The sequence below is a fragment of the Sinocyclocheilus grahami genome, unplaced genomic scaffold (genome assembly GCF_001515645.1).
Source record: "Sinocyclocheilus grahami isolate Dianchi unplaced genomic scaffold, SAMN03320097.WGS_v1.1 scaffold152.1, whole genome shotgun sequence".
NCBI classification, from domain to species: domain Eukaryota; kingdom Metazoa; phylum Chordata; class Actinopteri; order Cypriniformes; family Cyprinidae; genus Sinocyclocheilus; species Sinocyclocheilus grahami.
The window spans coordinates 599,037-613,115 of NW_015505331.1; the positions used below are offsets into that span (position 1 = coordinate 599,037).

At 38.7% G+C, this 14,079-nt stretch overlaps 1 protein-coding gene across 7 annotated transcripts in view; it reads right to left on the reverse strand.

Annotated features, from left to right (window-relative positions):
* LOC107592282 (MAP7 domain-containing protein 2-like) overlaps positions 1–12,243 on the reverse strand; it is a 20,816-nt gene extending 8,573 nt beyond the window's left edge. For 2 of the 7 annotated variants that reach the window (XR_001609964.1, XM_016281714.1), the window contains exons 1-11: positions 11,870–12,243; positions 9,491–9,604; positions 8,768–8,875; positions 8,529–8,606; positions 7,761–7,924; positions 6,456–6,555; positions 4,781–4,876; positions 2,401–2,526; positions 2,024–2,124; positions 1,118–1,233; positions 260–678 (exon numbers count right to left, since the gene is read on the reverse strand). Coding sequence is in view for 6 of the 7 variants with exons in the window: in XM_016281714.1 (XP_016137200.1) it covers positions 260–678; positions 1,118–1,233; positions 2,024–2,124; positions 2,401–2,526; positions 4,781–4,876; positions 6,456–6,555; positions 7,761–7,924; positions 8,529–8,606; positions 8,768–8,875; positions 9,491–9,604; positions 11,870–11,912 (1,465 nt within the window). In the remaining variant the exon portion in view is untranslated. The remainder of the gene's footprint in view (positions 1–259; positions 679–1,117; positions 1,234–2,023; positions 2,125–2,400; positions 2,527–4,780; positions 4,877–6,455; positions 6,556–7,760; positions 7,925–8,528; positions 8,607–8,767; positions 8,876–9,490; positions 9,605–11,869) is intronic. The other 5 variants (XM_016281715.1, XM_016281716.1, XM_016281717.1 and 2 more) reach the window with 5 other exon arrangements.
* Positions 12,244–14,079: the final 1,836 nt, after the last annotated feature.

Genomic DNA, 14,079 nt, shown 5'->3' on the forward strand with positions numbered 1-14,079 from the left:
TAAACACATTTCATTACACCAAATACACAAAATAATGTTCTTTTTAGCAGCATCATATGACCCCTTTAAACGTCTTCACTATTTTCTTTTAATTGTACGTTACTTGGTATAGGTGGTATGAATCATTTGAGCTGAATTTATTTGATGTAAACCAAAAGATAAGACAGTAACACATTAAAAATATAATCAATAAGCTATATTTGAAAGGCCGCAAAATGGCTTGAGAAGGTTCATACTGTATTACAGGTTTCAGACTCACCTGCACACTTGTTTGCAGTCACATCATTACAGTTTGTTATGGGATGTTTTTTCTCAGGAGTCTCCAGCTTTTCATTCTTTTTCTGTTGGTTTTCCAAAACTACACTTTTCTTCTCCTTTGACCCATTAATGTGATTTTCTATCTTTATTGTTCTTCTTTCTGGAGGTGGTGTGCTGGAAACCGTTGTCTCCATTTTTGGTGCCTTATCCAGACTTTCATTGTTAGGGCTCTTGTTCTGATGGATCTCAGCCTTGAGAGACCTGCCCACCTTCGGATCCTCACTTTTGACAATTTCAGCTTGCTTGTCTTCTGTCTTCCTGTTGCTGTCACTGACCGGTGTGGCGGGTCTGTGTTTCATAGGGGAAGGTGGATACTGCCGCACTGTACAGGGTGACTGAGTACGACTCTTAGGCAATAACCTTCAAAGCATACAAAAAGAGAGCTTATTCAGATGCGTCAGCACATTACTGAATCAAACAAAATGTAATTAATCGGAGGTCACTTATGTCAGCATCTTATGTATATATTGAAAATAATATATATATACAGTGGGTACGGAAAGTATTCAGACCCCCTTAAATTTTTCACTCTTTGTTATATTGCAGCCATTTGCTAAAATCATTTAAGTTATTTTTTTTTCCTCATTAATGTACACACAGCACCCCATATTGACAGAAAAACACAGAATTGTTGACATTTTTGCAGATTTATTAAAAAAGAAAAACTGAAATATCAAAAAAATTTACTTAAATGATTTTAGCAAATGGCTGCAATATAACAAAGAGTGAAAAATTTAAGGGGGTCTGAATACTTTCCGTACCCACTGTATATATATAGGTAAGTTTGTCTCTATCTTACTTGGGTGTGGCAGGTGAGGCAGAGCGCCGGGTAACATCAGCAGGAGATTTAGCTCGCCTAACCGGTGAACCTGTGGCCGGAGAGCCAGTCCTCCTCTCTCTACGCAATCTCTCCTTCTGCAACAAACACAAATAACACATAATGCTGCCACATGGCAACATAACAGCTTCCTTCCTTTCTTCCTTCGCAGTAATATTATAAAATATTCTATTCCTTTGATGGCAAAGCTGAATTTTTCAGCAGCCATTGCTCCAGTCTTCGGTGTCACATAATCCTTCAGAAATCATTCTAATGTGCTGATTTGGTGTTCAAGAAACATTTCATTTTATCATAGATTTCTTATTATAATAAAGCAGTTATGCTTAATATTTTTGTGGAAACCATGCTACATTTTTTCAGGGTTATTTGATGAATAGAAACTTAAAAAGAATAGCATTTGTTTGAAATATAAATATTTTGTAACATTATGAATGTCTTTACTGTCACTTTTGATCAGTTGAATGCATCATTGTTGAACATATCCCTTACTTTAAATAAAAATATAGTTTTATAAAATAAAATAAAAATTTACTTTAAATAAAATGTATTATTTAGAGGAGTTGCTGATAACTAAGAAAACAAAAAGCTTAAAAAAAGGATACTACCTGGATACCACTGTTTTTCAAAATTGTTATTAAAGCTATTTTAAAATGTTAAACAGAAAAATATATAAACTAAAAAATAGAACATAATCCATACCATATACCACAGAGGGATACAAGTGTTTGTTTGCTTCTGCATGTCTGAGTGGACTGTACAACTAAAATTACACTCTCAGTATGTAGCCTACTTTACTGAAAGCTTTTGTCTTGTACCTCTATGAACAGAAGAGGTGTGCTTTTGAGTTTGTTATAGATCTGTCCTGACCTTGGGGGTGTTGGGGGCACTGAGAGTTCCACTGGATTCTTCTGTTGGCACATGATTGTTTCTTCTTCGACTTGGTGACCCTCTGTGAGGACTGGAGGGCACTGCATGGGAGAGACAGAGGAGCATTTCCTGGTCAGAACAGATCTCTCAATATTACCACTTGTGGCTACAGTTTAAAAATGACATTAAACAATTAGCAAGCCACATTTACACACATACTCTTTGGTTATCTAAAACAAAACAAACAAAAACTTTATTCAGTGGCACAAATGTTCAGTGATGTAATTCAGCTCCTGAGTGAAGCTTTAATAAGATAATACACCTGTTGCGGGCTGAGTGTGTGGGTGTGGGGGGGTGTGTGTGTGTGTGTGTGTTACCTTTGCAGCGCAGACAGGACAGATGCAGCTCTGCAGCACTGTTACAGTGAGCCAGTGAGGAGTGTGTGTGTGTGACGAGGCGATTCACTTTTAATTTGTCCATAGAGTTCAGATGGCCATGATGGGCTGACACAGAGAGTGATGGAGGGATGGAGAGAATTAAAGGGGAAAAAAGGAAAGGATGAATTGAATGGATAGAACAGACATAACATTAATATGAATGGAAAGATGGAGGGATGAATTTGGAAATGTGTCCACAGCCCCTTTTTAACATGTATTAAAAATTAGAACTTTATGATAAAGGGATAATAGCATCTTATTGATTTAAGTTAAATAAACAAAAAATATATAACATTTTAAGTTTAGTAAAATAATGCCGATATTGTATCTTTCTTTTCTAACAAACCTGAGTAGGATATAAAGAAGAAATAATGATGAAGGCCAATTATGAGTTTTGAAATGGGTTCTGGGTGATATACATTAATATATACGTATATGCATAGATCAGTGTGTTTGTGTGTGTGTGTGTGTGGTTATGTTAATGTGTCCATGACTCTCAAATAAATCAAACAATTCAGCTGAGACCTAATTAGGAAGAAAAACTAACAAAGAGCAGACAAACATGCACACACAATTCAATATTGAAAAAATATATAACATTTTAAGTTTAGTAAAATAATGCCGATATTGTATCTTTCTTTTCTAACAAACCTGAGTAGGATATAAAGAAGAAATAATGATGAAGGCCAATTATGAGTTTTGAAATGGGTTCTGGGTGATATACATTAATATATACGTATATGCATAGATCAGTGTGTTTGTGTGTGTGGTTATGTTAATGTGTCCATGACTCTCAAATAAATCAAACAATTCAGCTGAGACCTAATTAGGAAGAAAAACTAACAAAGAGCAGACAAACATGCACACACAATTCAATATTGAAAAAAAAACATATAGCTGTGGTGGTACTGCAAACAAGTACTGGTTCACACACATGAAGTTGTAAGTAAAAAAAAGTACACTCACAATCAATACAAAACTCACAAAAAGACACAGCAGCACACAGACATTCAGATTTGCTTTGACTTTCACCAACCAAGTATTGAGCTGCAGATCAGTGCACATTGAATATACAGTGCCGTACTAAATAATTCAGACTCACAATATAACAATTCTCCCATTCTCTGATGTTTTTATTTCAAAACACTTATATTGCTTACCACCATAATGAAATAGAGCCACAGATTATCAGCTGAATTGAGACCAGAAATTAGCCTGTTTTTCACAATTTTCTGTTTAACTAATGGGTATTTTTACATTGCAAATGGTTCTGTCCTGTGCAAAGATGTGTCTTGATGCAAGGGTTTTCTGAATGGCTGCCAGGGTGTTGCTATGTGGTTGCTAGCATGTTGCTATGCAGTTTCTAAAGTGTTCTGGGTGGTTTCTATGTGGTTGTACTGGCCCAAGTCAACAGAACCCACCCCCAAGTGTGACCTTGACCCAAGATATGGTATCCTTCCGTTTAAAATGTGATTTTGCAGACAAAAAAGGTTCATTGTCTATTGTCAATTGTGTAGCGATATATGAAGCACTGCTCACACAGAGGTCACTATCAAACTATGTAGCTTTCTGTTCTTCGACACAGTAAATCTGTGTGACCAATTTTCACTCTTTGCAAGTGGAAATCTTTCACTCTCACACTAAACTCATGATTGCATGCATTCCTACTGAAATTACTGGATTTTGCCTGTGAAAATTCGCTGAACAATAGAAAATGTGTCTGCACCTTAAGCCTATGGGAATATTTTGCTGATGTTGTTGATGTTTGACTGTTTTATCACCTGCCAAGCAAAAATCTAATATTTTCAGTCAGAATATAAAAATTAAAAAACATCAGAATTTGCCATAGCAAGCACCACTAATTAGTTTTTAGTGCTTAATAAAAGAAAATCGCATAAAACTGAATTTCAATGAAGGATTTGTAATTCAGTGATTGAGAAAATGTATGATTAGTCTGAATACTTCTGCAAGGCACTGTACATTCAGATGGGTATAGCAGCATGTGAATTGCTCAGCAAAACAAATACTGGACATTATTATACTTGAAAGCAGCCTCCTCTTTTCATCCCCTTATCTTGCTGGCTCTTGATCAAAAGCAATTTCAAGTCAGCTAATTTTACATAGCATTTATGAACAGTCTCTTTTTGAGACCTAAATGCAGCTGGGTCACATTTGGATATGCAAGCATTTACTCCACTTAGCTCAAGCAGGAACAGGGGAAGGAGAGCAGGCTGGTATTTGGGATGGAAACCAAAAATGATGTCAATCTGAAGGCACAGGAGGGAAGAGGGGATGAGAAAAGGCCAGCTAGGGTTCATACCGTTGCCTGATTCGATGGCAGCAGGAGAGGGGGCAGCGAGGTCATGGGGGTGAGCGGAGGCAGCAGAGAGAGAAGGCGGGGCATTCTCCCAGTCACCTTGGCGATAGGGTCACGGTAGCGCACAGCAGAAACAGCAGAGCGTTATGGAAAGACTGGGCACCCTTAGGTGAAGTGTGTGTTTTTGGGGTGGCGTGTGTACCTAAGCACACACACTTAAACACGTTCACCACAACCTCTGGCGCTCTTTAAGCATGGCAGCCAGACATAATGAGCAGGGCTGAGCTAATTTCAGACATTCAAACTCAAAACCTTCATCCTTCACATACACACACTGCATCATCATCAGAACACACTTTTACTACTGAAATCACCTGAGTGCTCTCAGTAAGCATTCACATTTCTGGGGTAAAAAGAGATGGTTCACCCTCCAAAAAACTATTTTCTGTCATCATTTACTCACCCTCATGTGATTTTTTAATGAATGCTGATAATCACTTTTGGTTCCCATTACATTGTTGTTGTTTTTTACATTAAATTTTTATCCAAGCAATGGAAGTCAGTGAGAACTGAAAATGTTTATCTATCAACATTCTTCAAAATATTTTTGCCTTCCACAGAAGAAATAAAGTCATACAGGTTTGGAACAACATAAGGGTGAGTAAATCATGACAGCATTTTCATTCATGAGTGGTTTATACAAAGAGCACATCGATCTCAACTGGGTGCTCGACTAAGAAACAAGTGGAAAATTTGTTTAAATGTAAAGTCGGCAACACCAAAACTCCAAAAGTATCAAAAATGTATTTTAAAAGAACTGTCGCATAGCGTTTGTGACGTTTCAAGCACGCAGGCTCTTCATCAGACAAGACGTTTTTGTCTGATGAGGAGCCTGCATGCTCGAAACATCACACACGCTATGCGACAGTTCTTTTAAAATATTTTTTTGAGTGGTCTATACAAAACATTTAAAAGTCACTGTGGATAAAAGCATAAACTTCTTCTTTTTTTTTTTTTTTTACAAATTTTACAATCTATAATGACTTGGATGAATAAAAGCCTTCAGAAATGTTACACAAACAAGCTTTCTTCCTTCTGAACTTCCCTAGCTTCTTAAATGATTAAATCTAAGGTCCCAAATCAATAACCAATTTCTTAACCAATTAATGTGCTTGTATCTAAATCAAGCCAATAGGACGAGGTGCAGCACGCAGAAAGTGCTGATTCACTCATGCCTCTCTGATTAGCTGAAGCATGAAACCTGAGCTCTAGTAACACTGTGTACTAAAGCCCAGATGAAAATCACACAAAATGCAAGGACACACTGCACTGCAGTGTCACAGCAGCTTTACAACGGCTTCTTAACATTCACTGCATTGTCAAAAACTGAAAATAAAATAAAGCAGGAATTCAGTAAGGTACATTTTAAAATAATGAAAAAATCAAATAAGATGAAGAAGAAAAAATGCTGAATAAATTAAATTGAATTTAGTTAGAAAAATGCACCATAGAAGTATTTTCATGAGTTGAAACTAAGTTGACTGTTGAAATCCACCATATCATGAAATATTTTCTCACAGTAGTGCCTTACTTCCATTCTCACTCCATCAGTGCTCACTCCCCTCCTCCCAGTCTCTCTTTTTCTTCATCCAGTGTGATGTGTGTGCATTACACTCACCTTGAGCTGTGCCGTTGGGTCCCCATGCCCAGCGTTTATTCCTGTTCTCCAGCTGCAAGCTACGCTCCAGTGATCTCCTCATTAGAGCTTCCAGACGCTCCTGTGTGTGCCGTTCCAGCACAGGAAAAACCAGACACTCACTTCACCAGTGGACATTTACACCAGCAACATCAGTACAACCACAATGGGTGCAGATATATGCACTGATAAAAGAAGGATCTTCATCTAAGCCACCCATAATTCCATGTGATTGCTTATAGTACACTACTGTTCAAAAGTTTGTGGTCAAGACTTTTATTTAATTTATTTACTTACTTACTTGAAAGAAAGTAATACTTTTATTCACCAAGTATGCATTAAACTGATCAAAAGGGGCAGTAAAGAAATGTATAATGTTACTAAATATTTCAATTTGTTCCTTTGAACTTTTGAATCCTGAAAAAAAAAGGTTTCCACAAAAATATTAAGCAGCACAAATGTTCGACATTGATTATAATGTCTACAAATAACTACTAACATCTCATTTAAGCTTCTATTTGTATTTGCTTTGCATCTATGAAAATGGTTGCAGCAACATTTGTTGAGTCCAGCATCACCTCCCCCACATGCCACTTTGTTCCTCTTTCGTTCTTTGCCCACTCCATTTCGGGATCAGCCTTTCCAAAATGAACATTGTTGTGAAAGCTGACTGTGTAGCAGATGAAGGCCGTGTTTAAGAAGAATAATGAATCCACAGTCCAGCAAGAGACAAGGATTAAAATAAAGTCTGATCTGATCCGGCCAAATCCCTCTGATTGGAGAAGTATCACAAGCCACGGCACCCAGTAAACAATCACAGGCTCATAACAGATAAATGAGTGTACAAGAATAGTGTCTGCCCTGTGGGTGGGTGATATTACACGGCGAGGCAGGAATTCATTGCCATAGATACAGTGCAATTGCTTAAAATGGCATTTCACACAACATAAAAAATTTAGATTTTTTTCTTTCGTAAATTCAGATGGTTTTGCATTGCACCATATGAATTTATTCAAAATACAGGCCTAATTGTATTCACAATACAGGCCTAAATGCCCTACAGCTATTGGAGATGAATTACAAAGAATATTTCAATTTATTGGCTGGACTGATTGATTACTTGAATGATTATCTAATTGTGTCCTGACACATCTGGCATATAAGTGCCATATGAGAAAATAGCATTTGAAAAGTCAAGGGAAGAATAGCATCAGTATCTGCTCTTTCATGACTCCTTGCTTGGACACTGAGTCCTAGGACAGGTGCATTTGACTATAGATCTCTGACCTTCTCCTCCTCTAACTGCTGTCTTCTCTTCTCCTCCACGGCTGCTCTGCGAAGCTCCTCCTTCTGTCTCTGCTCCTCCAGCCGCTTCCAGCGCTCCTCCACCGTCTTCTCATACTGCAGTTGTGCCCGCCTTTCTTTCTCCTTTATAGCTTGCTCCCGTGCAGCTGAGAGAGAGCGAGAGAAACTATTGACTTTATTTTGACTTGTTATGTAACAACATCATCAAACTCAAAGCTCATCATCATTGTTTCTGACAACTTCAGCAATTTTGGGGCTGTTCTCACAGGGAATGTCTATGTAAATATACACTAGACAACAGTTTTTCAGCACCTTTGGCAATTAGCATTGTGTATACATGTGTGAAGTAAAAAAAAAAAAAGTTCTGTGACCCTTGAGTTGCACTGCATCTCGCATCCTTTGAAAATCACCAAATCATGTGCCATGCAATGCACCACCACTACTGATATACAGTACATTTATTGACAAGCAATTGCAATTTTGATTAAAAAAACTATGGTCATTACTGCAATTCAAACAGTAAAGTGTGGCGCTAGTGATACCAAGATCATAGGTTCAATTTCCAAGAATGCATGGACTGATCAAATATAGACCTTTGATGCAATGTAAGCTGATTTAAATAAAAGAATTTGGCATGCATATATTAAACCTTCATCTCATAATCCTCAGAAATCTGAGAATCGCCCCTGTGAGTCACTTATTTGAATTCACAGCACCCACAGATTCAGAGACATGAACAGACACACTTACCCAAACCCCTCTCCCTCTCCTCGCGTCTCTCCTTGGCAAGTCTCATTCTATCATCTGTCTTCAAATAGCCCTCCATATCTTTAAGATAGAGACAGGGAAACATGAAAACAAGGGAAAAAACACACTTTATCTCTTTAGACATTTTTTTACACTGCTTAAGGTTTGAACTGTTTTTTAGACACATAGTCAGATGAGATCGAAGGCGTCTACTCAACACCAACAGAAAAGGTGGGACTTACATTGTTTACCTGCATGTGAGTTGGTATTGGCCGGATGGCGTGAAGGTGAAGCGTGCCCGTTGGTTTGAGTTTTCTTTTCTGTGACAGTGGGTGGGGTCAGAGCATCAGCTTTAGACAGAATGAAGGAGAAAATGATATGTCAGTGAAATTTAAAGTTCAGTCATTAGAACCCATTGTTAATTCTGCCATCAACTCCTTTTCAACAATATGACATCTGACCCTAAATCAATAATATAATATAATTGAATGAAATAAAAATACTATTTCCAAACATCTCTGCCACCCCAATTAACCATCTGCTACTGTCTGAACATATATATGTATATGTATGTATGTGTGTGTGTGTGTGTGTGTGTGTGCATGTTTATGTGGTTTATGAGGACACAAATTTGTATAATATCATGGGTATGACATAGGTATTACAACGAGAAGGTATGAGGACATTACATTTTCAGTGTCCCCGTAATTCAAAAGGCTTATAAATAATTCAGAATGAGTTTTTTTGCAAATCTATAAAATGCATAAAGTTTCCTGTAAGGGGTAGGTTTAGAGGTAGGGTTGGTGTAGGGCAATAGAATATACGGTCTGTACGGTATAAAAACCATTACGCCTATGGAGAGTCCCCATAAACCATAAAAACAAACCTGTGTGTGTGTGTGTATATATATACACACTTTTTTTTAATTAAATGTGTTTTTGCACATTAATGTAGGGTGGTCTTACTGTGTTTTATAGAAGGGCTGTCTTGGTTGGTTTTCTGGTAAATTGGTGATGCATGGCCATTGCTTTGAGGTCTCTTTTCCGGAGTTAAAGGTGATGTCATTACTTTTGTGACTGCTGAGAAAAAGGAACACACCAACAGAGATAAAAACTGGTTGAAATGGAAAGCTTCGGTGTTGAGAAGACCTTGACATACATAGTTGGCCTTGTTACTTAGAGATATTGTATCTGAGTTATTAAGACACACACTCACACACACACACATAAGTATATAAAGAGACAAAACAGAGCATTACAGAATTATTGTTGAACAAATTGAGGTAAACAAAGTGTTCATTTCTGTTCTGTCAAGGACAAAGAACAGACAATTGATTCATTCTGGACTGGATTATAAATCTGAAGCTATGACCTAGTTACTTCTGCTTCACCTATATGCTCAATCAGTCATTTCACAGACACATACACATAATAGAGTCAGACATTATATAATTTATCCACATTGATTTGCACCCACTAGAACACAAACACTCACTGAAATAAACAATCCACTGACAATCAATATATTAGGCAGATTAGTACAGAACAAATTTGCATTTTGTGCCTTGAAGGGCAAAGTGATCTCTAAAAATAAACTATAAAAAATGGTTCTTGACAGAGCTGTGCAAATGCATTGTCAGGTGTTCTTTTTATTTCAGTTTCCAACCTCCTTTCCTTCCTCTGCATGACGTGTCTTAAATAAATTGCTCACTCATGATGGTGTCCTTTGTCTGCCGTCTCTTTCCTCGTTTTCTTTCTCTCTGCTTCCCTAACTCTATTTCCAATACACACACATGCTCTGCTATAAGAAGCAGAGTGGACATAAAGCTGACGGAATATGTTTGAGCTCAATGTCATATAGTGTCACTACAACTAAAAATACTCATGCCACGTTCATGCAGAAAACTCCAGTGGATTTTGTTCTAGGTTCTCTGAGCGTCTAAAATACCATGAATAAATATCAATATCTGTATATACAGAGAGAGAGAAAGAGAAATCTTGAACTGATGTTGGTATTTTAACTGCTTACATTCAAACACTACCTGTCTGCCTAAATCAACATTTGCAGTGCCTTATTTTTGGTTACCAGGTCTTCTCATCCTGAGGCCGCAGTTAGAAGACCCCACTGAGGCCCATGTCACCCACTGTAGCTTTACTATAGATCTCTTCTTATACTGTACCACAACTCACCTGACAATAATAATACATACAATTTATTTTCAATCCTCTAAAGGTGTAAGTACTGATGTGATTTGAAATGCCAATGAAACAGCCATCACAGCAGCTAATCAAATTTCTTAATGCTTCTGGGTATGAATTTTATATAACTTTATCTTTATAATATAATATCCTTATATATCTGCTTTAGACTTTAGGTTTGGACAAGAACGGTATCAATAAAAATATTAGAGAATCTCTGGAAGGAAACCTTGAAGGAAATCATTTAGGAATCGAAATAATATTTAGGCTGACCCTACTTTGCTTATTTAGTTTATATTTATAAATATAATAATAATAACAACATAACAATAATAAAAAATATATATATTTCATTTGCACACGCACACACCTGTATATAGGAATAATTTTCATATTTACGCTACTATAAAACACACTTTTTCCTAAACTTGTCAAACGCATGTGTGCTACAATGTTCTGTCAAAATGTGTCAAAAATACAGGTGTGGTTTGCACAAACGTAACATGCAGTAGGACAAGCACAGTTCTGCAGATGCTGCTTATATCACACACACCGAAGCAGCCCCTGAGCCGAATGTAGCTCCCTCCATTGATTTTCCATTAAATTAATTTGGCAAATGGACGTGGTTTAGTCTAAACGGCTCTAATCTCATCAGAGTTTGACTTCATAGTGTTGGGCGGTGCTCGCCCTGTCATCTTTCGAGAACCTCCCATGCCATGAAAACACAACGCAGTACAGAAATAATGGACTTGCCCATCTGACGACGACTGGCGAACGAACAAACAATAAACCCCTGCACAGAGTCTGCAACAGACAGGCCAAACTAAAAAAAGTACGCGTAATAAATGAAAAGCCGATCTCGAAGTGCAGAAGGCCCGTTACGATGAAAACGCGTGATAAATCATGAGCTTTTAGCGGTTTTTGTCTGCCAGATCAGACAGCAGCTTTAAGCTTTTGAGAAGGAAATGAATCAACTGAGCACATCATTGTTCTTCATCAGCCCACTGTAAGCTACTGTGCATCATAAGCATGGAAAAATGAGTGTGTGCGCAAGTCGTTGTTCTGTCCAATACTAACTCTAACAAAACCCCGCAGGTACGTTTACTGAATTATTAACGGAATGCTACCTTTGCGCAAGTCGCTCACCTGTCGGTGTACTGGCAGCGGTGTTGACAGCGTTCTCCGCCATCTTCGTGGTCCACCGGCGGCTCTTCCAACCGCAATGTCACGGACAGCGCCGCAGCAAAACGCGACCCCCCAAAAACTCACGCCAAGAGAAACAGCATAGCCAGCTCCTTCCTGGACTGCCGCTGCGCTACCGGGACCCGATCTCAGCAGAATGCGCTCTGTGGCGCAGATTGTTAGGTTTGCAGTGACGAATCGATTGTGAGGGAAGTTAGTCTCGCGCGGCGGTCAGCTGTCCGGTAAAGAGAGCACTAGCGGTTGAGGAGTCCAGACAGAGAGGCTGGACAGCGCAGTAGTGCTGAAACACGGAGTGACGTCATCCACAGCGGCCCACGTCCACAACCCAAACTTGTCGAATTACACATTTAGGCGAACCAATTATTTAAGGAAAAAATATGTAATTAAAATCCAGTATAGGCTTAAATTAAGGCTTTCTATTTTTTTCGACAAAAGGTCTTTTCATTTCCGTTGAATATAACGTTTCCGTTTATGTATTACGTATTAGAGAGAGAGAGAAAGAGATTTGTGGCCCACACATATTATCAATGTTGAAAACTATACAGTGGGTACGGAAAGTATTCAGACCCCCTTAAATGTTTCACTCTTTGTTATATTGCAGTGCAGCCATTTGCTAAAATCATTTAAGTTAATTTTTTTTCCTCATTAATGTACACACAGCACCCCATATTGACAGAAAAACACAGAATTGTTGACATTTTTGCAGATTTATTAAAAAAGAAAAACTGAAATATCACATGGTCCTAAGTATTCAGACCCTTTGCTCAGTATTTAGTAGAAGCACCCTTTTGATCGAATACAGCCATGAGTCTTTTTGGGAAAGAGGCAACAAGTTTTTCACACCTGGATTTAGGGATCCTCTGCCATTCCTCCTTGCAGAGCCTCTCCAGTTCTGTCAGGTTGGATGGTAAACGTTGATGGACAGCCATTTTTAGGTCTCTCCAGAGATGCTCAATTGGGTTTAAGTCAGGGCTCTGGCTGGGCCATTCAAGAACAGTCACAGAGTTGTTGTGAAGCCACTCCTTCATTATTTTAGCTGTGTGCTTAGGGTCATTGTCTTGTTGGAAGATAAACCTTCGGCCCAGTCTGAGGTCCTGAGCACTCTGGAGAAAGTTTTCGTCCAGGATAACCCTGTACTTGGCCGCATTCATCTTTCCCTCGATTGCAACCAGTCGTCCTGTCCCTGCAGCTGAAAAACACCCCCACAGCATGATGCTGCCACCACCATGCTTCACTGTTGGGACTGTATTGGACAGGTGATGAGCAGTGCCTGGTTTTCTCCACACATACCGCTTAGAATTAAGGCCAAAAAGTTATATCTTGGTCTCATCAGACCAGAGAATCTTATTCAGGTGTTTTTTAGCAAACTCCATGCAGGCTTTCATGTGTCTTGCACTGAGGAGAGGCTTCCGTCGGGCCACTCTGCCATAAAGCCCCGACTGGTGGAGGGCTGCAGTGATGGTTGACTTTCTACAACTTTCTCCCATCTCCCAACTGCATCTCTGGAGCTCAGCCACAGTGATCTTTGGGTTCTTCTTTACCTCTCTCACCAAGGCTCTTCGCCCCCGATAGCTCAGTTTGGCCGGACGGCCAGCTCTAGGAAGGGTTCTGATCATCCCAAACGTCTTCCATTTAAGGAATGGAGGCCACTGTGCTCTTGGGAACCTTAAGTGCAGCAGAAACTTTTTTGTAACCTTGGCCAGATCTGTGCCTTGCCACAATTCTGTCTCTGAGCTCTTCAGGCAGTTCCTTTGACCTCATGATTCTCATTTGCTCTGACATGCACTGTGAGCTGTAAGGTCTTATATAGACAGGTGTGTGGCTTTCCAAATCAAGTCCAATCAGTATAATCAAACACAGCTAGACTCAAATGAAGGTGTAGAACCATCTCAAGGATGATCAGAAGAAATAGACAGCACCTGAGTTAAATATATGAGTGTCACAGCAAAGGGTCTGAATACTTAGGACCATGTGATATTGCAGTTTTGCTTTTTTAATAAATCTGCAAAAATGTCAACAATTCTGTGTTTTTCTGTCAATATGGGGTGCTGTGTGTACATTAATGAGGAAAAAAAATGAACTTAAATGATTTTAGCAAATGGCTGCAATATAACAAAGAGTGAAAAATTTAAGGGGGTCTGAATACTTTCCGT